Source organism: Chelonia mydas, chromosome 5 (genome assembly GCF_015237465.2).
Source record: "Chelonia mydas isolate rCheMyd1 chromosome 5, rCheMyd1.pri.v2, whole genome shotgun sequence".
Lineage (NCBI taxonomy): Eukaryota > Metazoa > Chordata > Testudines > Cheloniidae > Chelonia > Chelonia mydas.
In genome coordinates this window covers 123160028-123185416 of record NC_051245.2, presented here as the reverse complement: position 1 = coordinate 123185416, position 25389 = coordinate 123160028, and the positions used below count along the sequence as shown (strand labels likewise).

Below are 25389 nucleotides of genomic sequence, written 5' to 3'. Positions count from 1 at the left end.
AACCCCTCAGCCCAAGCCCGGAGCCCCCTCCTACACTCCAAATCCCTCATCCCTGATCCCACACCAGAGCCTGCACCCCCAGCTGGAGCCTTCACTCCCCTCCCACTCCCCTGCACCACATCCCCCTGCCCCAATCTGGAGTCCCCTCCTGCACCCTGAATCCTTCATTTCTGGCCCCACCCTGGTACCCGAGCCCAGAACCCGTACCCCCTCCCTCACCCCAAACCCCTTCCTGAGCCCGGAGCCCCCTCCCACACTCCAAACCCCTTGGCTCCACTCCCCAGCCCAGAGCCACCTCCTGCACCCCAAACCCTTTATCCTTCACCCCACCCCCAGCCTGCACTCCCCTGCAAGAGCCCTCACCCCCCCTCCACCCCAACTCCCTGCCTCAGCCCAGAGCCCCCTCCCATACTCCAAACCCCTTGGCTCCACTCCCCAGCCTGGAGCCCCCTCCTGCACCCCAAACCCTTCATCCCTGGCCCCACCCCAGAGCCTGCACTCCTAGCCCAGAGCCCTCACCGCCCCTCCACCTACCCCAGCCCAGAGCCCCCTCCCACACGCTGAACTCCTCATTTCTGGGCCCCCCCCCGGAGCCTGCACCCTAAGCTGGAGCCCTCACCCCCTTTTGCATCCCAACCCCCTACCCCAGCCCAGAGCCACCTTCTGCACCCCAAACCCCACATACCTGGCCCCACCCCAGAGCCCGCACTCCATGCTGGAGCCCTCACCCCCCCTGCACCACAGCCCCCTGCCCCAGCCCGGAGCCCCCTCCCATACCCCAAACCCCTCATTTCTGGACACCCCCCCCCCCCAGAGCCTGCACCCCCTGTTGGAGCCGGCACCCCCTCTCACATCCCAACCCTGAGCCAGCCCAGTGAAAATGAGGGAGTGAGGGAGGGTGGGGAGAGTGAGCAGGGGCGGGGCCTCGGAAAAGGGGCGGGGCAGGGGAGGGGCCTATGAGGGGGCAGGGCATGTCAGGGGGCGGGGCTAGGGTGTCCCATTTTGTGCCAGTAGGAATTTGGCAACCCTAGTCCTCCCTGTGAGATCCCTGGGATGAGGGGAAGCAAATAACGGCTCTGGGCCCTGCCACGCGCTCAGGGCACGCGCGTCTGAATCAACCACAGGCATGGGGCCGAGCAGGCCAGGCCCCGCGCAGCCCCTAAGGCAACTCTAGCCAGGACTCAGGCGGCAGGGTAAAAGCCACTCCCAACATGGCGTCCAGCTCAGCCCACACCGGCACCGTTGACCCTCCTCCCATGTGACTCCCCGACACATCCCGCCCCTTCCGGGACGCCGCTTCGATCCGATTGGTCGGCTGGCCGCCGCGGCCGGAAGAGGCTGGGTTGGCAGGGAAATTTAAACGTTGGAAGCGGTAGTAGCCGCGGTGGCTCGCGCTCGTTGTTTTCGATCTCGGGAGCTCCGCGTTGCCTAGCGACCCCTCCCGCCGGGCAGGTGAGCGGGGTTCGGCGGGGCGGGATAAAATACAATAAAATAAGCTAAGCTGGGATCGGGGGCGTCAGTGCGTGCGCCCCCCCCGCCCCGCTTAGTTTCCGAGGCCCCTCCCAACGCTCCGCTGCCGCCCCTGTCGTCCTGCCCGGCTCGCTCTTCCCGCCGGCCCCCCTCCGCCCCCCCGGCGCCGCCGCCGCTCCCTGGGCCCCTCCTATCGCTGCCCGCCCGGGCTCCTCCCATCAGCCGGCCCCGTGCTGGGGGTGCGCTGTAGCCTCCGTTCCTCGAGGCCCCTGGCTGCTGGGGTGGACGGCCCTCGGGCCGCCTCGTGCGCTGGGGGCTGTGTCACTGCCAGCCCCAAATGCTCAAAAATCCCCGGGCAGGAGCCTGGCAGCGCTTTGGGCTCTGGCGGTGATAACCGGTGCCCGAGCCTTTAGGGCTCCTCTCCACAAGGGCTAGAAACGCTTCAATGCTTCAGAGTAGCAGCCGCGTCAGTCTGTATCTGCAAAAAGAAAAGGAGGACTTGTGGCACCTTAGAGACTAACACATTTATTTGAGCGTAACCTTGTGTGAGCTACAGCTCACTTCATCGGAGTGAGCTGTAGCTCACGAAAGCTTATGCTTAAATAAATTTTAGTCTCTGTGGTGGCACAAATGCTTAAATGTAAGCTGAGGCTCCTGTCATCACAGGACTCCAGGAGCTGGAGCTTGGAGCAAAGCCACCAACTAGCATGCAGGTTGGGATAAAATCCTAAGAGTTGGTGACACTGCAGAGAGGTTTTATCTGGAGTTAATTGATTGCCAGTGAATTCATGGTAGCAATAGATTTACGAAGGCTAGTCTGGATGCTGCCCAAATGTTTATTCTGGAGCTTAGTCTATGGTAAAGCATAAACCCTGTGTCCTGGAACAAATATGTGTGGTGTGATCAGATGAACCTATATAAATGTGATAGCTAACTTGAGTTACCTGGCAAGCCATTAACGCTGAGTAAAACGTGTAGTGTGGATATAATCCTAGGCTGATGGAGCCAGCTTTGACCCTGACTAGCTCCTGTGTTAACACCGGTCTATGTCAAGTGTAATGGTGCAGTTGCCAACCTGTTAGCCTTACCCATAGCTGACAAGATTTTGTCATGGATATTTTTAGTCAAACAAGAAAAATTAACAGAATCTGTGACCTGTCTGTGACTTTTACCAAAAATATCCAGGACAAAATGGGGCTCTGTGGATCCCCACACTGCCTGAAGGATGGCAGCTGCTCAGGGGCTAGGAGCTGCCTGCAGCAGCTGGGGGCTGCAGGATACCCCTGCAGATCTGGAGGTCCCCTGCTACCTGTGGGGTCAAGGAGCTGTGGGGTGCCCTGGCTCCTGTGTCAGCTGGGAGCTGTGGGGTACCCCTCCCCCTGTGGCAGCGGGGGTTCCTCTGTGGCAGCTGGGAGTGGCAGGCTGGGGGGACCCTGCAGCTCCTCACTGCTGAAGTCATGGTGGTCACTGGAAGTCATGGATTCCATGACCTCTGTGACTAAATCATAGCCTTAGCTTGGGTCATGACCTGTTCCCTGGCCTAGACTAGACAAGGCCTGTGTCTCTAGGGCCGCTGTAAATTGAGGGTTTTGTGACCCAGGTATGTGTGCTCTTATGATCCTATTGTGATGGGCATAACTACGGTGACTGGCCTGGCATAGTAACTGTTACAATATCCTTCGCTCCAATCAGACTAGCCTGATAAGGAAGGGGAAGCTGGCACTGTTACAGAAATACTGCTGTTGGTACACTATGACAGGTTTCAGAGTAACAGCCGTGTTAGTCTGTATTCGCAAAAAGAAACGGAGTACTTGTGGCACCTTAGAGACTAACCAATTTATTTGAGCATAAGCTTTCGTGAGCTACAGCTCACTTCATCGGATGCATACTGTGGAAAGTGTAGAAGATCTTATTATATACACACGAAGCATGAAAAAATACCTCCTCCCACCCCACTCTCCTGCTGGTAATAGCTTATCTAAAGTGATCACTCTCCTTACAATGTGTATGATAATCAAGTTGGGCCATTTCCAGCACAAATCCAGGTTTTGGGGGGTGAGAAAACCTGGATTTGTGCTGGAAATGGCCCAACTTGATTATCATACACATTGTAAGGAGAGTGATCACTTTAGATAAGCTATTACCAGCAGGAGAGTGGGGTGGGAAGAGGTATTTTTTCATGCTTCGTGTGTATATAATAAGATCTTCTACACTTTCCACAGTATGCATCCGATGAAGTGAGCTGTAGCTCACGAAAGCTTATGCTCAAATAAATTGGTTAGTCTCTAAGGTGCCACAAGTACTCCTTTTCTTTTTGTACACTATGCAATGCAGTTATGAAACTGGAGTGCTGACCTCTGCACAGGGTTGAAATCTGAAGCTTTTCACTGGGCTACAGACTAAGTGCAGAAGTTCTAATTTACAGTAATCAGTAAACACCAGCCAAATTTTCTTATTCTGAATAAATTAAAATGTTCAGTAGTATCAATTACAGTCTTGATGTGGGAGGTCAAGTGTCAGTGCCGTTAATAAGATGAAAGGAAAGCCACAAATGGGAGCTGGTGAGCACTTTAGTTTGTAACTTGGTTAGATGGCAGAAGTAATCATCTCTTGGGTACTGACATTTGATATGATAGTGTGGAAATATACTCTATTGAGTTTGCAATTAGACTCTAACTTCAGCATGTTCTAGGCATACAGAAACTTGCTATTGAAGCAGATTTTCAGGTAGATTGTGTCTTCAGTGAATGTTAAGTTTCAAGGTCACATTTTGACTATATTTTGTTAATATAGTAGAGTTTCTTAGGTAGAGATCTTAAAACATAATTGATCGTGTTCTCCTATGTCATTGCCAGGATTTCAGAAGTACTGCTAAACTTTGCCTATCTCAACATGGGTGTAGATGACTATGAGGAAATTCTCAAGTACTATGAATTATATGAAACTGTTGGGACAGGTACATTTTCTTATCTCTTTTAAGACTAAATTTTTACTATTTTACTTTTGTTTCAGCTTCCCATCCAGATCAAAACCAGATTGCTATGGTAGCAACTAGTCTAGAGATCAGATTTCACATGCTAATTTTGCTGAATAAAATTCTGAGATTTTTAATCCAGAAGTAATCCTCTTTAGTACTTTTAGCTGTAAAAAGCTTTCTTTAAACTGTAAGACTTGCTCCTGTAGCATGACTTTAATAAAGGATTATTGAGGAGAAAATTAATGTTTATCTTGGATTCTTACTGCCTCTCTTCTAAATTCAGGTGGCTTTGCCAAGGTTAAGCTAGGTCGCCAGCTCCTTACTGGTGAAAAAGTTGCAATCAAAATCATGGACAAATTGGCTTTGGGGGTAAGTCTAAGTAGCATGCTGCTTGAGGTTCAGTTTTGTAATGGGAGACATCCTCCACTTTTACTCGTGTGAAATGTTTGTCATGTGTAGAACTGTTAGCCACTCTTCTAAAGTCTCTTTCTAAAACCAGCAGAACTTGCAAGAATGTTATTAACTTCCCCAAACACTCATTTTTGGTGTCACTGACATTGAGACACTCATTACATTATTTTAAACTGTGAAAAGTTGCTCCAATTTAGGACCAAACAATTTCTTGACAATTTTTGCAGGGAAAAAGTAAAACTTTTTCATTGTAACAATTGCATTAAACTTGTGTGTCTCTGACCTGTGTACCAAATTCTAAACTCTTATAAGTAAGGTCAACCAAGTATAAGGTTGGTATAAATTATATACACTTGAACATGTCTTTAATTGCAGTAGTGTTAATGGTAGGAGCACTGCACAGGATTTAGAAATAGCCATATTTAGCAACTGTATAACTGGCTTTCGTCTCTTAGGATGATTTACCTCGTGTTAAAACAGAAATTGATGCAATGAAGAACTTGAGTCACCAACATATTTGCAGATTATACCATGTGATAGAGACATCCAAGAAGATATTCATGGTCTTGGAGGTTAGATATTCCAGAAGCATTAATACTGTGAATCTAATGTTACTAATTCAATCTTTATGTATGGGATGGCTAAAAAGCTCATCTTTGAGTCCCCAGCAATCCCTCAGTACAGATGACTAAATAGGGCAGACGTTGTAAAAGGGACACCAGTTTAAAATAGGTTACTTTCAAAACTTGTCTTATAGATTCCCTCAAAAGCCTCTCAAAATTTAAATCAATATGTTTGGAAGGATTCAAATAGTCACTTGCAGTGTGTGCAGCCTGAAATTGTGGCTCTGCTCTTGAGCAAGAGAGCCATAAAGTGAAATAAGAACCTAGCTGGCAATCTAAGATGACAGCATCCCTCCAGCCTATCTAACATCTATATGCCTCCCCCTGACCCCACAAGAAAAATACCTGCATAATCCTAGTCCATCCTGCCATTGATGCCAAACTCACTGCTCTATTAATTTCTCAAAGAGTTTCTATTTTCATACTGCCCCCAGTCAAAGTGCTGTTTACTGTGGTTTGTTCAATCACTAATCCTTCCCTCATTCAAGTTGCTCCTAAAACTTCACTCCAGCAATGCTCACAATGAGTCAATATTCACTCATACTTTCATTTTTTAAAAATATGGCCAAGAAGTACACCTGCTTAGATGTAGTTATTGCATAACCAAATTCTGCCACCTTCCTACTGCATGTTGTCATTACTAAAAATCTGTTCATTCTTTCAGACAGGGGTCAGGTCTTCCTCTTTAGTACAGCACCTAGTACTGATTGGGGGACCTTTGGGCACTACTGCATTAGAACTAAAATGACTGTGTACTATACAAGGCTGGCCAGGACATCTTCTTTACAATGTCTTACAAGTGTAAGGTTACTTAGTAGATCACAATTTTTGTCTCAAATACCATTTTCCTGTCTCATTGCAGTATTGTCCTGGAGGAGAGCTGTTTGATTATATAATCTCCAAGGATCGCCTTTCAGAAGAGGAAGCTCGTATATTTTTCCGTCAGATTGTTTCAGCAATTGCTTATGTGCACAGTCAGGGGTATGCCCACAGGGATCTCAAACCAGTAAGTTTGATTTGTTTCTAAAAATCTGACTACTGCTTTTAGTATTTATCCAGTACCCTTTCAAATGGGATGGAATCTTTTTTAGCTGCTAAACCTCTCCTCCAAAGTAAGCTACTCTATAAGGACTGAAGGTTTTGTTTTTATTTCTTCTGTGTCTTTAGCTTCCTTTTTTTTCCAAGGTATGTTTTTTTCCTAGCCCAGTTCTACTCTCTCAGCCAATAGGTGTGCCATAGTTATATATGGCTCCCTCTGGAGCCTGTAAATGCTGTTTCAGAAGGGGATCACCAAAGATCAACATCAGAAGGGAGAAAGCTTACTTACAATGAACAAGGGAACACTTTGTACTCAACTCCAGACTTCAAGCTAGTTACAGTCAGTCTGTTCTTCTAATAGCAAATCATACCTTTGTTGCCCCTCCATGTCACTGTATTCAACTCAGCATCACAAGTGCCATGTTCTTTTTCAGATCTCCTAATTGGTGACATTAAGAGGGGTGTGGTGGGAAACATCCTGCTGTTCTCACCCTATGACTTATTAGGAAACCCACTCCTTCAGCATGCACTCGTTGTAGGAAGTGGTTTTGTATTTATGGACTGATTAGAACATTTTGAAGAGGATGAAATCCCTAGGGGAGGAACTTCAGTGCATGACAGCTTACTGGACAATGTGTGGAATATTGGTCTCAAAAGATACCATCATCTGGGGAAGAGGCTGAGCATTGCTTGTAGCCATTAGAAGAGATGGGCCTATGGCCGAAAGGATGGTGGACAGCACTGATCGATGGCTAGAAGATATGAGGGAAAACTAAATCATCCTGTGGCTGGGTTATCCTGTAAAGTGCTCTCATTACCACCACTCTCCTTTTTCTTCAGGAGAACTTGCTGATTGATGCAGAGCATAACTTGAAGCTGATAGACTTTGGTCTCTGTGCAAAGCCAAAGGTGAGCGTGCAAAAGTAAATTATTTTAACTACATAGTAGTGCATCCAAATACTTCAGATATTTAAAGGGTGTTTAATAGCACTCAAGTCTCCAGCCAACACTTCAGTTACTTGAATTCCAACTACTCATTGTAAAGAGTGTTGATGGGCAGTGCGTGGGATTCTACTTCCAGCTTGAACTACTGTGTGATCTTGAGTTGTTTTGTCTATTTTTTTTCTTCCACCCTTTGTTATCTGTTCTAAGTTCCTCAAGGCAAAGTCCAACCCTTAATATTGCACTTAGCTCACAGAGGCCCCAACAGATATCAGGACCTCAAAGTGCTAATAATTAAAATACAAATAATTGACTGGATATGCCTACTAGAACTAGATATGGCTATGGGTGTTCCAAAGGTATTTATCTAGGGGGTTGTGGACCAGGAGACAATTGTCTGTACAGGTGGCATGCAGAGGTCTGACTTCCAAACCTTATCTCAAAACTTCTCAGATTTAAAGCTGTGGTGTTACCTTAGACTTCTACATTTAGTAATCTAAACCTAGAGCAGGCTAGACTGAGATGGATGGTAACAGGAAGCAATCCCCTGGGTAGAATTCAATGTAAAACCAAAGCAGAGGGTTTGCTGTTGCCTAGAACTCTGGTTTAGCTGACCAGCAAGATGTTCTAATTTATGAACTGATTAAAAGTACAGATGAGGGCTGATCACTGATTAGGTATTGGAATGTCACTTCAGTCCTGCTGTCCAGAACACATCCCTATCAAACACACCGCTTGCTTTAATGTGTCAACACTATAGATATGGACTGGTTTCCCACTGTTGTGTGTCTTGTAAAGAAGGTGTGAGAGCTATCTGACAAATTCTGTGTAGGTGTAACTGGTCCCATAAAGGAACATTAATTTCACTTTCTAGATGGGGAGATGAGCAGCTGAGACATAGAATAAGTGACCTGCCCATGGTAATGCAGGAACTACCAGAGCTGCACCTAGATTTCCAGCATAGTTGATGGCTTAGCCAGAGCATTTCTGCTTAGCACTGGTATATATGATCACACAAGACACGCCACAGTGGAGAGTGAGGCCCATAATCTTGTGCTACGGTATAGTTAAAACTAAATAGTTAAATTTCCAATTCAAGTCTAATGTGTCTGTTCAATTGTTCTGCTGTAGGGTGGCCTGGATTACCAGCTGAACACATGTTGTGGGAGCCCAGCTTATGCAGCACCAGAGTTAATTCAGGGCAAAGCTTACATTGGCTCAGAGGTATTTAATGCAATGTCTGTCCTTGATACAGAGTGTGCTAAATATGCTTTGAACTTTACATATGTAAACACTAGCATAACTAGACTTGTCTTTAAAGTCTACTTCCTTATGTAATTGCCCCTGCAAGTCTTTACTGCAGGAGTCTTGCTTAACCGGGATAGTGGTGGATTCATGCTAAAGTAGCACAGAACACACCATCTTTAGCACACTTCTCACTGTTCTTCTTGACTAGTTCTCCTTATACTGCTCCTTCAGTGTCTTCTTGGTTGTGTCCTGCAGAACAACATCCTGAGCTCCCTCCAACACTGAGCCTCTTCATGAGCTCATCCACTCCTGGAATTGCCTCTACACTAATAACTCCCAAGCTTTCCTCTTCCCTCTGTTCAGTCTCCTCTGCTATTGTCTCAGACTTCTCGTCTTGGAATTTGTGTTAAGTTAAACAGAACACATCAGAGCTACTCCTCTGAAGAGAATACCACAGTTTGTTCCCTTTCTAAGGCCTACTGTTGTCTTTGCCTCTTTCCCTCACGTTAAAGCTTCCCTTTTTTCCATCCCTGCTGCGGAAACAGAAGATCAAAGCTAGGCTAGATAGCTGTAACCTCCTTTCCTAACACCCATCTTGTACCTAACCAATCTATCAAGGTGTCTTCAAACTTCCTGAATTGCTGCTCTGACACATCAGCCTTATTCCAAAGTTTCTTCACTTTCAGTCCCCCTAGACATCGGTGTCAAACTCCTCCTTGCTCTCCTATCTCTTTGCACCAGTGTCTTGGCCTAGTCACTTGCTTGTCACTAGTCACTCCTGCTTGTGGGACTTTTGCTCTCCACCAATTCAAACTCCTTTCACATTTCCCTGTTTCTGCTGAGCGTTTCCTTTCAGGCCAGAGTGGGGAGTGCTTGCTCTGGTGCTCTATACCTAGACTTGGTGGATTTGATTTAAATTGATAGAGCCCAGTAAACCTCTATTTCGGCTGACACTGAAATCAACCAAAAAAATCCATCAGTAACAATAGTGGGCATGTGCACAGCCTCCCCATACACACCTTGTGCCTGCAGGGATTTGGTGTCACTGGCCCCATGGCCATGTCACAGCTCCATTCCCTCCCAGGATGATGGGGCCACAGAGTGCTCCCTACTTGGTCATGGGGCCAGTGACACTGGATTCCCTGCAGGCGCAAGATGTGGAGAAGGTTGTGGTCCTGGCAGAGCAGAGACACACACAACTTTCCAGACTCAATGTAGCAATTTCTCTCCTTATAGAAATCAAACAAATCTGGCTGCATTTGAAGATCTGGGAAGAGGATGTGGCTTTAGCAGTGCTCTGAGTAGCAATTACTCCAAAGTTGAATCAGGGAAAGCTAAACTAGCCACTTCTGAGTGTGCTCTTCTTTAGACAACATCCTTTAGCTCCAATATCCTTTGACGTAGTAACAAAATTACTTCAGTGATGTGTGGTCCCTGTATTGAGAATGGACAGAACATTGTTTCTCATTAAGCAGTTGTACACATCCTTGGAAAATGTTGAGCTGCCAGATCTTTTAACCTCTACTCACTTTTACTTGACCCTTCATGGTGCTGGTTTGTTCCTTCTAGGCAGATATATGGAGCATGGGGGTTCTCTTGTATGCTCTGCTATGTGGATTTCTCCCGTTTGATGATGACAATGTCATGGCTCTCTACAGGAAGATAATGGTACGTAGTGCCTTACGAAATCCAAACTATCAAGCGTAAGTGAAGACCCTTTGCATAGCAAATAGGCAAGATGTCGTGCTTCTTGGCCTATTGCTCTCTGGTGATTGAATGTATTGCTATTGTCACGTGTTTAATAGTTTCTTGGTCTTTGCTTTTGTGCCATTTACAGAATATGCACTTTCTGTTAGAGAAACTGATCCATGAGTAAACTTTTTTCAAATCCAAAATGGGTACATCAGTGTGAAAGTAGCTCTAAAATACATGTAGTGAAATAATGTAGGCTGTTAGTTCTGCTTCTTGCCAAAATAAAGGATTAAAAAGATCTCAGTTTATTATACCCACTGGGGAGGAAGACCCTTGTAGAATAGGGCTAATGGCTCATTTATGAGGTTTGTGATAAGGGATCAGTGTGAAGCAAATGCAGATACAATAGGATTTAATAAAAATTCTTCAGCTGAAGAGAACTCTTTAAAATACCCACAGAAACAAAACTAGATTTAGTTTGTAATGACAGGGCAGAAATCAACTTTGGGTTGGAGGAACTTTGGATCAAGTGATTGTAGAAATCAAATCTACAGTACAGAAGTAGTGAATCACCAGTGAAGACTAGATTCTAAAACGAAAGGAGCAACATTGCCTCAAATAGAAAAGAGGAAATGAGGAGAACTGGGTGGGGGGCAAGAAAGCTGAGTGCAAATACTGCAGACATAGAATGAAATGGTTTTCCAAGGAGTTTCCACTGAAACTTGCAACCATAGGGTTAGAAGGGACAGCAAGGGACATCTAGTCTAACCCCCTGCCAAGATTCAGGATTTGTTGGATCTAAGCCATCCAAGACAGATTGCTATCCAGCTTCCTTTTGAAAACCTCTAGTGAAGCTTCAACAACCTCCCTAGACATCTGTTCCATGGTCCTACTGTTATGCTATTCTGTACTTTGAACCCATTGCCTCTTGTACTGCCCTCTATAGCAAGAGAACAGCTTTTGACCATCTTTTTTTTTTATGGCAGCTTTTCAAGTATTTGAAGACCACGATCATGTTCGTTCCCCCCGCCACCCCATTCTTTTCCAAACTAAATATGCCCAGTTCCTTCAGCCTTTGCTTTCCATACCTTTTGATCATCTGTCATTCGCCTCTGGATCCTTTCCAGTTTCTCTACATCCTTTCTATACACTGGGGACCAAAATTGGACACAGTATTCCTGCTAAGGCCTAACCAGCTCTGAGTAGAGCAGTACTATCACCTCCCATGACTTGCATGCTATGCCTCTATTAATGCAACACAAAATTGCATTTTGCGCTTTTTTTTTTTTGCAACAACGTGGCATTGCTAACTCATGTTGAGGTTGTGATTCACCACAACTCCCAGATCCTTCTCAGCACTGCTGCTGTCGCACCAGTTATTCCCCATTCTGTATTTATGAATTTGGTTTTAGATCTTGTCCCTCAGTCTTTTTAGAACTAACTTGTGTAGTGGGATCAGTAGTGATGAATTAGCAAGAGCGAAGGGATTGTCAAATGAGCATAGTAGCCCAACCTGCTTTCCATGATTCAGTGCTGCCTTGGGCACGGTTTCATTGTACTGACACGAAAGATGATGCAGCAAACAACTTCCCCTTGTCTCCTCTCTGCTCTTGTGTATTTGTTCACTTCCACCCTCCCCTGACCCCTGGGAGAGGGGTGAGAAGGAAACCATGAACCAGCTAGACTAAATTTCTATACCAGGTAAAGTGGAGTAAATCGGGCAAGTCAGGAAGTGCTGCTAGTATGTGGTCCCTTCCTACATGCTCCTGCTTAATTTATCAGTCAAACATGCTGCTTGGATGCAGGAATTTGGCTTGAAGCATCCCAGAAGGTCCCTTTCCTTGGCATGGCAGTCGGGGGGGGGGGGGGGGGAAGAGAAAGGGGGCATGGAAAGTGACGGACTCTGTGACCAACACGGAGCCCTAATATTAGTAAACTGAGGAATTTTAGTTGGGAGTGCTAATGCAGGCAATACTTGATAAGGATTGTTACGTAAATGTTCCTGGACCTAAAGGCTCTGGCATGTACTTTCTCCAATAGATTTAAAAACAAGTACTCACTTTCACACCTTCTGTTGAAGGTACATGTTCTGGTATGGCCCAGAGTGTATATGAATGCTTTAAATCAGAGTTTAGAAAACATATAGATGGCTAGGCTATAACCCATACAAAGGACTCAACACAAGAGTCTCTGAGTTGAATCTTGCATAGTACTTTCATCGTTATGCCATATGCTCTGGCACTAGAGTTGACTGATCTGAATTCACAGAACATTGGCCACCTAAACCTGTCTAAATGCATTCAGATGAACGTGCTTTAAGAACTTATGTTTGAGGACAAGAAACAAGATACAACCTTCCTAATTAAAAGATCTACCAACGTAGGCTTGTTTCTACCACTCTGAATTCCAGTTTCAATTTTTGATTTATTTACAAATTGGAAAATTGATTCAAATTAGGACTTCTATGCATTGTTGTGGAATTTAATTTCCCACATTATAGATTTTGAAATTTACTGTAATCTCAGCTCAGGACTAATGTTCCGTGTCACAGTATAGTAGTCTGCTGGTTGAATCTAATTAGGGTGTTGTATTGCTTGCATGCAGTATGTTTCTTTGCCTAGAATGCTCTACGGTTCCTCACTTGGGAATAACATTTGACTAAATGCTTCCTGCTTTGATTGAAAATCAAATAAAAAAAAAATCGACAGCTCCTCAATAAGAGGCAAACTTCCCTCTGATTATATTGTGCATTCACTGGCTATATTTACAAAAATGCTTAACTGTTTCTAGCATGACTACTAATAAATTGAGGTTTTTTTTTTTTTTTTTACTTCATCGCTGTTCATATGCCAAAGCTGTATTTAAGAGCCAAACCCATATATTACAGCTCTCCTTGGAATATATAAAACTATATATAGGTTTCACCTTGGATTACTTCTAGTGTTGAATTGCTTTATAACAGCTATCAAACAGTAATTTCTAAATTCATTAGTCCTGACTAAAAATAAAAGCAATTAGAATTTTTAGATTTCTAATGTGAAACCACTGGGGTTAAAGAAATGTATCTCTGTATATTACCCAGACTGTAATTGAAACAGCTGTCTGCAGAAATGAAACTCTCACAAGACTTAATGCATTTCATTCCAGCTTGGTAGTTAAATCACATTTCACAATGATTCTTTACTGACTTCGTGTTGGTTTCATTTAGTGTATGTGATGCCTTTGTAGCAATTTCAGTTTGCCTTTCCTAAAATTTGGAAGCAATTATTAGTGTTGATGTACTATTCAGATGTGCTACATGAACAATGAATCATTGGATTAAAAGAAATGCACATACTCTAGGTTTTTAAAAATGCTTTGCAGTTTTTCTAGTTAGTGAGTGCCAACCTCTACGGCTCATGTCCAGCATTAGAAATATAAATAAATGGAAAGTGGCTAAATGCAAGGCTGCTCACCTTTTGGTGTAACAACCAATCCTACTATAAAAGCACAGAATATGTTAAAGCCAGATGAATTTTAATACTTTGTCTAGAAGTTGATTTAAACCTTCATACTGTTTTTAAGTACAAATTACAGTAGCACCCAGAGCCTAATGAAAGACAAGTGCAAGTACTACACTTGAGAAGGAAAAATCAAGCAACTATAAAATGGGAATAACTGGCTAGATGGTGGTACTGCTAAGAAGGATCTGGGAGTTGTGGTGGATCAGTAACTGAATGAGTCAAACATATGATGCAGTTGCAAAAAAGGCTAATATTCTGGGATGTATTAACAGGAGTGTTGAATGCAAGGCATAGGAGATAATTCTCCTGCCCTATTAGGCACTGGCGAGGCCTCAGCCAAGGTACTGTGTCCAATTCTGGGCACCACTCTTTTAGAAAAGATGTTGGGCGTATTGGATAGTCCAGAGGAGAGCAGCAAAAATGATAGGTCAGTTTTTGTAAACCTTATATGAGGAAAGGCTAAACTGGGCATGTTTAGTCTTGAGAAGAGACTGAGGGGCGGACCTGATGTATGAAGACTTACATTAAGGGCTGTTGTAATGAAGATTATGATCGATTGTTTTCCATGTCCTATCGATGCTAGGATAAGTATTAATGGGCTTAATCTGCAACAAAGGAGATTTAAGTTGGATATTAGGAAAAACTTTCTAGCTCTCAGGGTAGTTAAGCTCTGAAACAGGCTTGCAAGGGAAACTTTTTTAATCCCTATCATTGGAGGTTTTTAAGAACAGGTTGGACAAACCCTTGTGAGGGATGGTCTAGGCTTACTTGGTCCAGACTCTGCGCAGGGGACTAGACTTGATATCTCAAGGACCTTTCCAGGCCTACATTTCTGATTCTATGCTTGGTGCCTCATTCTGCTAGGTGCTATAGAACCACAGTTCCTGTTCTAAGCACTTGCACTCTTAAGACCGAACGCCACAATTGGTGCAACAAAATGGAATGAATAAGGGCTGCGGAGGCAAATATGTGGCAAAGCTGATGGTTGTGTTACTCTCATCTAATTTACCTGCTATCTCGTTTAATTGTGTTCCTGGAAGTTCAGCCTTCTTTCCACGGGACTAACCTAGCATGAATCTATTTTAACTTAAAATCTAGTCACATTTGTCTTCAGTGAAAGTAATGGGAATGATGACACCTTTTTATCAAGTTAGTCTAAATATGCTGAAAATGGCAGTTCCTCTAGCTCCACATTCTATTATGGGTTTTCAGACTGAAGATAAATGCCCGTAAGACATCCAAGCAATTTAATGAAGTTATTTGTACTACTTGGCCAAAGTTCATTCAAACTTTTTTTTAAATACAGAGAGGAAAATATGAGGTTCCAAAGTGGCTTTCTGCTAGCAGTATACTGCTTCTCCACCAGATGCTGCAGGTAAAGCAATTGGCTCTAGCCCAGAGGTGGGCAAACTATGCCCGCGGGCCACATCCAGCCCACAGGACCATCCTTCCCGGTCCCTGAGCTCCAACTGGGGAGGCTCGCTCCCGGCCCTCCCCCCCCCACCTTCTCCTTTTTCTCCCCCCCACCGCAGTCTGAGTGCACCGTGCCGCCATCACTCTGTCCCACTGCTCTTGCTGGGCAACGCAGTGGCGTGGCTGGCTCTGGCATGGTAAGGGAGCAGGGGCTCCTGGAGGAGCAGGGGGGATTGGATGGGTCAGGGGTTCTGGGGGGGCTGTCAGGGAGTGGGTGGAGTTGGATGGGTTGGGGGTTTTGGGGGGGGCAGTCGGGGACAGGGGATCCTGGGATGGGGGTGGTCAGGGGACAAGGAGCAGAGGGAGTTGGATGGGTTGAGAGTTCTGAGGGGGGAAGTCAGGGGGCGGGAGGTGGGAGGGGGCAGATTGGGGAGGCAAAGCGTTCCCTGCCCGGCCCTCCATATAGTTTTGCAACCCCAATGTAGCCCTCGGGCCAAAAAGCTTGCCCACCCCTGCTCTAGCCAGACCACGCTTTTTACAGTACTGTTCCACTACTCAAAATAGTATTGAAATATTGACCCCCAAAAGCCTAAAATACATCTTATTTAAGAAACTTTTCAAGAAAATTTAACTGGTCCCTCTGCTGAAAGGGCTGTGCTCTTAGAACATCGCTTTAAGCACTCTGCATACCATGGTGCAGCTATTATGTTGCTAACCTCAAAGTTGTCTTTCAGCATCTAACTTGTATTCAGGAGATTGTAACCTTACCATATAAACTTACTGCCTAAGTGTGCTTTTATAGCAAGCTAGATTTATAAAACACAAATTAGCTGCACTACTGTTCACCATGGTGATAGTGTCACTCATCCCTTCAGCTACTGTTAATGTAGGTTTCCTTAACTGGCCTTATGTTTTTGGGGAAGGAAATTGAATCTAAAATATCTTGCCAATTTCTACTTGAGATATGTTAAATCCAATATTCTAGGCAAAGGATTAATCTTACTAGCCTCTTATTTCTCTGAATAGTAACTGTGGTATCCACTTATGAAAACATTGACTGACTAGATTCTCACTGCCCATTAGGTGGATCCAAAGAAGCGAATTGCAGTTAAACATCTATTGAATCACCCCTGGCTCATGCAGGATTACTCCTATGCTGTTCAGTGGCAAAGCAAATACCCAGTGAGTACACTAACTAGAGGATTACTATACCACATTATGACTGGAGCATAACTTCTTCCTGAATTTGTGCCTTAATGGATGGTATATGGTGACAGTGTGAAGGCTTAAAACCTTCATCCTTCTAAGGGGCCGACCTAAAGATGACTGGTTACTTCATTCAGCAAGTAGCTGCTGATGAATTCTTCAAGATTCTCTTCTCAGAATGCATATCCAAGATGACACTCAATGTAAATTTCTTAATCCCTATGAAGGGGAAAGACCTCAGTGTGCTAGCTGCAGCATTTGCAATCTAGTTAAGTGGTGGGTCTTTTTTTTTTTTTTTTTTTTAAAGGACCTGGTGGGTATTCTCAGAGTCTAACTGGCCAGTTAGATATGAATACTTGTGATGCAAATGAATAGTTGTATGCAGTAAGGTATAGATTTTTTGAAAATCAGGTACCTGGGTGCTGCAGAACCGTTCAGACCTAGGGTATGGCGTGACTTGCGTAGTGCTGTTATGCAATTTTATTAATTTCCTGTAATCTCCTGTTTGGGATAGTCTTAAGTGAGTTTTTATTGAAAACTCTAAAATTATATCCCCTTCACCAAACACTGCACTAGCCAGAGAAGTTAAGCCAGCACAAAAATGAAAATCTAGCAAAGATTAGGTGTAGGTGATAAGCAGGAGGGAAAATATTCAAGTATGTACAGCCAGTACCCACATTTGGCCATTGGGTGTCATTGTTTCTCTATGCAAAGAGCTTCTTTACTGTACATGCAACATCAGTGTTAACTCATAACTGCAAGCATTGTACAGCTGCACACTTTAATAATTTTTTGTTCCTTTTTAAGTAGGGGAGGAACTGAAGTGCACCAATTTTTATCTCCAACAAAATCATTTCTCTTTAGCAGTGACTGTTTACCAAGGGTCATGGTGGATTGTCGATCACTGGTGGTTTTTAAAAATCAAGGTTGATGCTTTTCTAAAAGATCTGCTCTAGGAATTATTTTGGGGAAGTTCTCTGCCTGTTAGACAGGATGTCAGGCCAGATGATCACAATAGTCCTGTCTGGAGATCTTGGGCTATGAAGCCAAGAGCCATCTGGCTTCATGGGAACATCCCATTCAAAGGCTGATCTAGAAGATTTCACACAGTCTGAAGCTTTCACATTACCAACTTGTTCTTGCAGCTTGGGCATCTTGATGATGACTGCATAATAGAGCTTTCAGTGTTCCATAAATGCAGCAGGCAAAGTATGACTAAGTTAATTTCAGAGGTAAGTAACCCAAATAACTCTCTTAAACTTTGACATATTAACAACTGACTCCAATACTCATTGATTCAAGTATGAAACTTAAAGCTGTCCAGTGTAATCTGATCTATGGATTGCATATTGATTACTTAAGAATTCCCAATTATCACTAAGAGGTTTCGCAGGTTCTTGTTGCAAGAACAGGCAGATTATTAAAATTACTGTTGAGTTGTGAACCCTGATGTGCATGGTTGAAACACTCTTTACGAACTCTTCTGTATTATTTATAATTTATTAATACATTATAAGTCAAACACTCTAACCCAGCAAGGTAGATAGAGATAATACCGAATGTACATCTGAATATCCATACTTACAACATCCCTTGCAGAACAACCTGAAATGTTAGCCATTGTCTTCCTCCTCACCAGTGGCCATCCTCCTGGCACCTCCCAAGGGTCGGTCAGTCTCTCTTCTCTCCCTGCACACAGGCTAGGATACAACTTTTATATGTTATGTTACGCAGATGCCACTATGCCTAATGCATATTCAGTAGGGGTTTCTCCCCTCTTCATTTGTATTTTCTCACCATACTAATATCAGGGTGCCCTTTCCTATAGGTTAAGATAATAAATTGGGATCATTAATATACTATGTCAATTCGTTGCAATGGTACTCTTGTGGTGTGCAGATGTTTCTATCCTAAAATATCCAAATGCTGGTGTTTCGCTAATACTCCCTTAGTTGCCTGGTGTTATGTACAAACTTCCCCCTTAAATGCTCTATTCCCAGTTCCCCAAAACTTGGATGAGCATTGAGCCATTTATTGGTGCCAAAGTTCATAGGCCTCAAGTCTTATCTAACTCCTGTAAGACACTGGCTTCAGCATACAGGCCTGTAGGTTCCTTGAGTTACTGCTAAATAAAATAAATGCTAAAGGTAGCTCTATGGGCTACACAAGACAGTTATTTTGGAGTATTTCTATTTTAATTGTAAGCTCAGCTGTAGTTAGGACATTAAATTTTGTAATTTTTTTTTTTATTTTTCCCTCTTTTCCCTCATGCATCATTCCCTGGTGTTTCCTAAACTTTGACATCAAATTTTTAACCATGATCCTAGTGTCCTATTTGGAATCCCTTGAAGATCAAGGGAAACTTACAGTGGTTCTTTACTAGCTGTGACTCCATGTGCTGGGATGATTGTTTCAGAAATCATTCAATAATTTCTTGGAGAACAACTTTAGAATACTATCTAAACAGGAGAAATCTCAAATGCAATGCTGAATAGGAAGTAGAGAAGCAATGTCTTGGTGTTTGAAAATAAAATGAGGAAAAGTGGTGGAATAATGTAGCTATTCCATTCATTAGTACAAGCAACATGAAAATGTGGATTGTATTCATGGCTACTGTGCATTTTTGTTGGAAGTTTCCTAGCTGAATTCCACATAGGAGTATAATGGTTCTGATACTCCTAGTTTCTATAAGATTTAATAGTTAAACTAGACAGTAAATACTGTATGCTAAGCTACTGAATAGTGAAAATAACTAACTTAGCTACTTGGCAAACTTGAGAACCCAAATTCATATGTAATGTCACTGCATCTAGTGGTATGCTGAAATAGCTCTGTCAGAGGGAAAGGCAGTTCTCCAGGCAGTTGTAGAAACCAACTTCTTGATTGGAAATTGCATAGTGTGCAGCTAGTATGACCCACATCTGGGGGAATGAGAACTGCTGGCTAACACATCTATACTCCTGCTCTACAGCTCTGGAACTAACTTCAGAGATTACATCATGGTTCTCTGGCTATTCAGATAAGTAGCTCTGTTCATCCAGGATACACAAATGATGCACTGACATAGCGCTCCTTAAATCCTTTTAAAAGGATTTAATGAACATAAAGTAAGCCTAATCTCACACCCCATCCTGGGAGGCTGGCAAGGACATACTTATCTTCCAGATGGGGAAACTGACACAACTCCATTTGCCTGAGGTCCTACATTGATCCAGTGACAACTGGAAAAGAACCAAGACGTTCTGGCTGAAACCCTGGCCCCACTGAATTCACTCGGAGTCTTGCCATTGATTTCAACTGGGCAGGGGTTTCACTCTCTCTAGCCTCTGCTGTAATCTCTAGACCACATTTCCAAATTGCTTGCAGGAAGGGTGGTAGAGTAATAACAAGCACAACCTGATTCTGATTTCCTCCACACCAGTACAACTCCATTGAAGTCTATGGAATTACAGTGGTATGATCATAGACCTGAAGAGTCCATAACAGGTAGATTGTCCTTTGTGCAAGAGAACAGGTGTAACTTAAAGCAGTGTTTTAACATGACTCTCTTGAATAGTAGCATTCTGACAAATTCCTCTTGGTTTTAGTGGAAATACGATCAAATATCAGCAACCTACCTCTTGCTTCAATCCAAGAAGGCTCATGGTAAGCCTGTCCGTCTATGTCTTCCCCCTCTAGCAGTAGAACACACTAGCATCACACCATCCAGAGAACTGAAGGTAAGTTGTAGGCCTCAGTACTGAACCATGTTAATGCAGTGTTCGCTTTTGCACTGCCTTCAAAAATAAGATGCCATTTAAAAGGGACTGTATAAAATCTAAATTGCTCTGGTCTCATAACATGAAACATTATATATAGAAGGACATGTACTTTCAACTGCATTTTCGTGGACTGAAATAAGCTAAGGCTGTCACTGAAAACTCTTATCTAGTCACTTCCCAGCTTTATAAAGAACAGAAGTTTCTGCTTAAATTTCTCTTGGTACATAGTTAGATTTATAAATGTAATTTCTTCCTGACCTAAAAACGGAGGGCATCAGTTCAGTGTTTGGGCACTGGTTACTACAGCCCTATGGGGAATGCCATGAGCAAGTGGGCAGTTGCACCCATCCAAAGACTGGACTGGTGCTTTGCTGTATTTGAGAGCAATTCAAAGAATGCAGTGATAACTAGTGAAGCCCTTCATGGGTGTGTCCCAAGAAACCACCACCACCTTACTATGTTCTATTTCAGTAGTTGAAATAAACTGTTACAAATGGCCCTTAGATTTAAATGTCTAAAGCTGGCGTGGAGTTTGACTATTTAAACTTAATTTGATTCTCTATTGATCTGTTGGACTTCATCTTCAGGCAGCTGTCCAGGACCTTCTATAAAGAGTGATAAAAGGCTATATTCAATTTAACTTGGAGTTTGACAGCTTGTATTCTGATAATTAGGGCCCTAGCAAATTTACAGCCATGAAAAATACATCACAGACTATGAAATCGGGTCTCCCCCGTGAAATCTGGTCTTTTACATGCTTTTACCCTATACTATACAAATTTCACAGGGGAAACCAGCCTCTCTCAAATTGGGGGCCCTGACCAAAAGGGAGTTGCAGGGGGTCATAGTTATTTTAGAATGGCAATACCATGACCCCTCTTACTTCTGTGCTGCATTCTGAGCTGGGTGGCCGGAGAGTGGTGGCTGTTGGCCAGGCACCCATCTCTGAAGGTGGCACTCCACCAGCAGCAGCACAGAAGGGTGGTGTAATAGAGCCGGACTCACCCAGTGGCGCCTCCTGCTGGTTGTTCTTGGGAATTAGCTCATCAGCCTCTGGAGCACCCCCTGCTGTCTGGTGATCTGCCTTACCGCCAGCCCTAGTCCCTCCCAGGACCCGGTGCCTCCTCCCACTGGGGTGCTGCCCCCTGGCAGTAAACCCCAACAATCCCTGAGGGTCTCCCCTCCCTAGGGAACCCCACCCACTACCCCACCTCACCTCAGTCTTGGCTACTGCCAGTCATTGCTTAGCCCCGCTCCCCAGGGCAGACTGCAGTGTATCAGCCACTCATCACAGGCGAGGGGGTCTGGACCTGCTGCCTCTGTCTACCTGTGGGCTGCCCCCTCGCAACCACAGTATCTAATCAGCCCTAATCTAGGCCTCACAACCTGGGGGTTTCCAGGCCAGAGCTCACCTGCTCCAAAGGCCTTTCCCCCTCAGCCCTGCTCCAATCTAGGTATTCCTTCAGGTCCCTGCAGCCAGACCCTTCCCTCTCTGAATGCAGAGAGAGACTCTGGCTAAGCTTCAGCCTAGCAGCCCCTTTATAGGCCCAGCTACTGCCTGATTGGGGCATGGCCCATTTCCCCAGTCAGTCTAGCTTCTCTTGCCCTCAGCCCTGGCTCTCTCCCAGGGCTGGCTTTTAAGCCCCACAGGGCAGGAGCGGGTAACCACCCTGCTACAGGTGGCAATACCATGCCATCCTTACTTCTGCACTGCTGCCTTCAGAGCTCGGCAGCCGGAGAGCGGCGACTGCTGACTGGGGGCCCAGCTCCGCAGACAGTAGCGCAGAAGTAAGGGAGGCAAAAGCCTACGATGTCATCCTTCTGTGCTGCTGCTGGCGGAGGCTCTGCCTTCAGAGCTGGGCTCCCGGCCAGCAGCTGCTGCTCTCCAGCTCGGAAGGCAGCACTGCCGCCAGAAGCTGCACAGAAGTAAAGATAGCAGTACTGAACCCGCTTCACCCCCCCCCCCCAATAACCTTGCAACACCCCCCTAGCTTCTTTTTGGGTGAGGACCCCCTACAATTACAACACCCCTGAGATTTCGGTTTTAAATAGCTGAAATCATGAAATTTACAACTTTTAAAATCCTATGACTGTGAAATTGACCCAAATTCATGGTCCATTTTGTAGGGGCCGTATTGATGATGGTCAATCTTGTGTCTAACTTCTGTGTCCACCAAACAAAGTGTATTTTAACTACTACTTCCTGATCACTTGTTACTGCCATTTGAAACTGCAGATTTCAAAGAGTTGTGTACTTGACTCCTTAAAGGTTAAACCTGCGCTTCTGAAACACAATTCGTGTGAACTCTTCGTGAGCAGTCAGTCCTACAGCTACATAAGTCATATATTTAAAAACTCCTCAAAAGGACAATCCCAGTCTTGTGCTCTGCTTTACATCTCTGGGCCTGTTCTGTAATTCCCAATTCTCAATTGCTAAACCTATTTACATACCATATCTGTGACCAGGTCAGTCACTTTTTGACTTACTGTAAATTGAAAACCGCTAAATTCCCAGTTTGAGACAGCAGAAATATAAACTCCAGGGTAAAACATGCATCTATTCGAATATAAAATTTACTATTAGGAAAACATTTCCAGATTGTTGGGACTGCACATGAAGAGGCATCATGTCAAGAGCAAAAAGCAAGAGGCAGTCTTTCTATACAGTTAGGGTGCAGCTGTTCCTCAAATATTGTATTCATGGTATCCCTTATTAAAACTGCATTGACAAATGAGAAGGTCAGCTACAAACAGGCTTGAGAGCAGGTATCATGAAGAATAATGGAGTTAAATATGTATAATGTGGTTAGCATGGTTATAGGTGGGCATAACAGTCTGTCACTGAAAGGTATAAATTTCAAATGTAGGATTTGTTAGGATGAGGCAAGGGAATGGATGGACCTGAGAAGGCAACCTTCCTGACCACATCTATTACCCTGGAGACTTTTTGCCAGGATAAGTTATGGAAGCCTCATTGGGATATTTAAAAGTAGACTTGGCAAAACACCACCGTTAACAATAAGAGCAATCCATCAGAGATGAGCCAGATACCTCAAATATCTCTTCTGTAACACAGCACATTAGTCCCAGTACGTTACACTGGGGATACACTTAACTGCTCAGTACCTCTGCACAGTAAGTGCCCTACAATGTACCATCTGAAGATCTGTTGATCAGCCATTTCAGCATAGGGAGCTGGCCTACTGTCCGTGAAACTAAGCTGGCAGGACTTCTTAATTTAGAGTTTGTTTTTGTCTGTGGTGTTAGTGGCTTGAACATAATCAACTGTTATGACAAGCAGCTTGAAGTACACAGGTTTTCCAAAAGAATGACTTAACTAAATCCTGCCTGTAATGACAGCTGGAAATAGTTTTTTCAGTGACCTATAGAAGCATTTCTATAATGGAGTGAATTTCTCCTTGTCCATCAGGTCCTGTTCAGCTATTCATGGATTAATGGGACATAATTTCAATTACAGAGTCTGGCTACTGTATTCTTGGCTGCTGTTAACAGGTGTCTGATAAGGTCTTTATAGTAATCATCAGTGGCACATCTGGTCATATAGCAGAAAGCTACACTTTGGCTTTCAACAGTAATGAAAAATCTGATCTTGGCAATATCCTTGACCACTGGCCAAAAGCCATTTGTCTCCAGACAAAACACGATCGTTGCTTTTTATAATGGCCTTCCAGCTGAGGACTGATAGCTGACTTTATTGCTTGCCATTTCATTGGAGTGGCACATAACAAAACGAGGCCTTCCAATGAGTTTTCTGCAATACACAAAGGGATATATTGAAAACCATCTCCTGTCCAGTCACTCTGGATTAGCAATTAAATATGTAGATTGTTGAGACTTGTATTTCATTGGGGGTGGGGGGGTGTTTCCTAAAGCTTGGAGCTAAACAGGTTCAGCAGAGGGTTGGAGGAAATGCTGTTCTGGGTTGACTTTATTTTTAGTTTAAATACTAAACCTGACACTACCGTGTAATGCTAAAGGTTGTTCACACTTTGTAAAACTGGAATTTGACTTGAAGGGAGAATTGATCATGGACCTTAAATATTTGATCTTAGACCATGAGGGGTGCTGTTTCCGCCCCTTTTACTACAAAAAGCAATATAAGCATCTGACTTACTGCAAAACTAAGGCAGGTCTACACTAGTGCTTACTTCAATATAACTGAAGTCGCTCAGAGGTGGAGAAAAGCTGCCGCCTCCTTCTCCTCCTCCCCCCCCCCCCCCCCCCGGCCCCCCAAATCTAAGCACTAGTGTAGACAGCAGTATGTTGCCAGGAGACACGCTACCACACTCGAGGAGGTGGAGTAATTATGCCAACAGGAGAGCTCTCTCCCACTGGCAGAGTCTGCACTAGCAGTGTAGACCTGCCCTGAGTAGCATAGCATATGCCACTAGCTAAACTGAAGGTAGCATAGCAGGAAATGCCCCCTGGAGAAAACAAATGCAGGTACTCTTTAAAAGATGTGGGCCATGACATTACTACACAATGGCAGCAACTAAGGCTGCAGCATACAGAAACGTGGAAGCAAACTCTTCCTGACCTCTGGCAGTTTGAAGGAGCCTGCACATAGAATTGTATGATTTGACATCCGTTGAAACCTTCTCGTTTCCACCAGAAAGTGAAGGTTTTTGCTGATGCACTCAGCTTTAAATAGTTGACTTCCCATAACTATTTGTTCCAAGGTATCATATGTAATATGACTTTAACCAGCTGTTTCCCACATTCCTTCACTATATTTCCTTTTTGGTTTGTATATATTTTGCATCTCCTCATGAGACCACTTTTTTGTAGTGTTAGCTAGTGGGGCAGCAAACTAAGGAGCTTAATTGTAGAAATCAATGGCAGGTGTTACATTTTTCTGCACTTGATGCATAGGCTCCTTGTGTGTGTTGGTGCTTTCATCTGATGGCTTTGCTTATTAAAACTTTCATTGCAGACTTAGCCCTCCAAACATGATTTTCAGATGACATGAGAACTTCCCATGAGATACTGCCCATAACTAGAAACTCTAAAGGGCAAAGCTATAACTATTAAAACTAACTCTAAAAGTAATGATGTTCTTCTGGTGAAAGTTTTCACTTCATGTC

At 44.0% G+C, this 25389-nt stretch overlaps 1 protein-coding gene across 2 annotated transcripts in view; it reads left to right on the top strand.

Annotated features, from left to right (window-relative positions):
* Positions 1-1029: 1029 nt before the first annotated feature.
* MELK (maternal embryonic leucine zipper kinase) overlaps positions 1030-25389 on the top strand; it is a 40368-nt gene continuing 16008 nt past the window's right edge. The window contains exons 1-12 of one of the 2 annotated variants that reach the window (XM_037902204.2): positions 1030-1452; positions 4326-4426; positions 4731-4816; positions 5314-5430; positions 6344-6487; positions 7360-7428; positions 8593-8685; positions 10279-10377; positions 15211-15279; positions 16401-16499; positions 17669-17755; positions 20111-20242. In XM_037902204.2, coding sequence (XP_037758132.1) covers positions 4363-4426; positions 4731-4816; positions 5314-5430; positions 6344-6487; positions 7360-7428; positions 8593-8685; positions 10279-10377; positions 15211-15279; positions 16401-16499; positions 17669-17755; positions 20111-20242 — 1059 coding nt within the window. In that variant the 5' untranslated portion in view covers positions 1030-1452; positions 4326-4362. The remainder of the gene's footprint in view (positions 1453-4325; positions 4427-4730; positions 4817-5313; positions 5431-6343; positions 6488-7359; positions 7429-8592; positions 8686-10278; positions 10378-15210; positions 15280-16400; positions 16500-17668; positions 17756-20110; positions 20243-25389) is intronic. The other variant, XM_037902205.2, reaches the window with a different exon arrangement.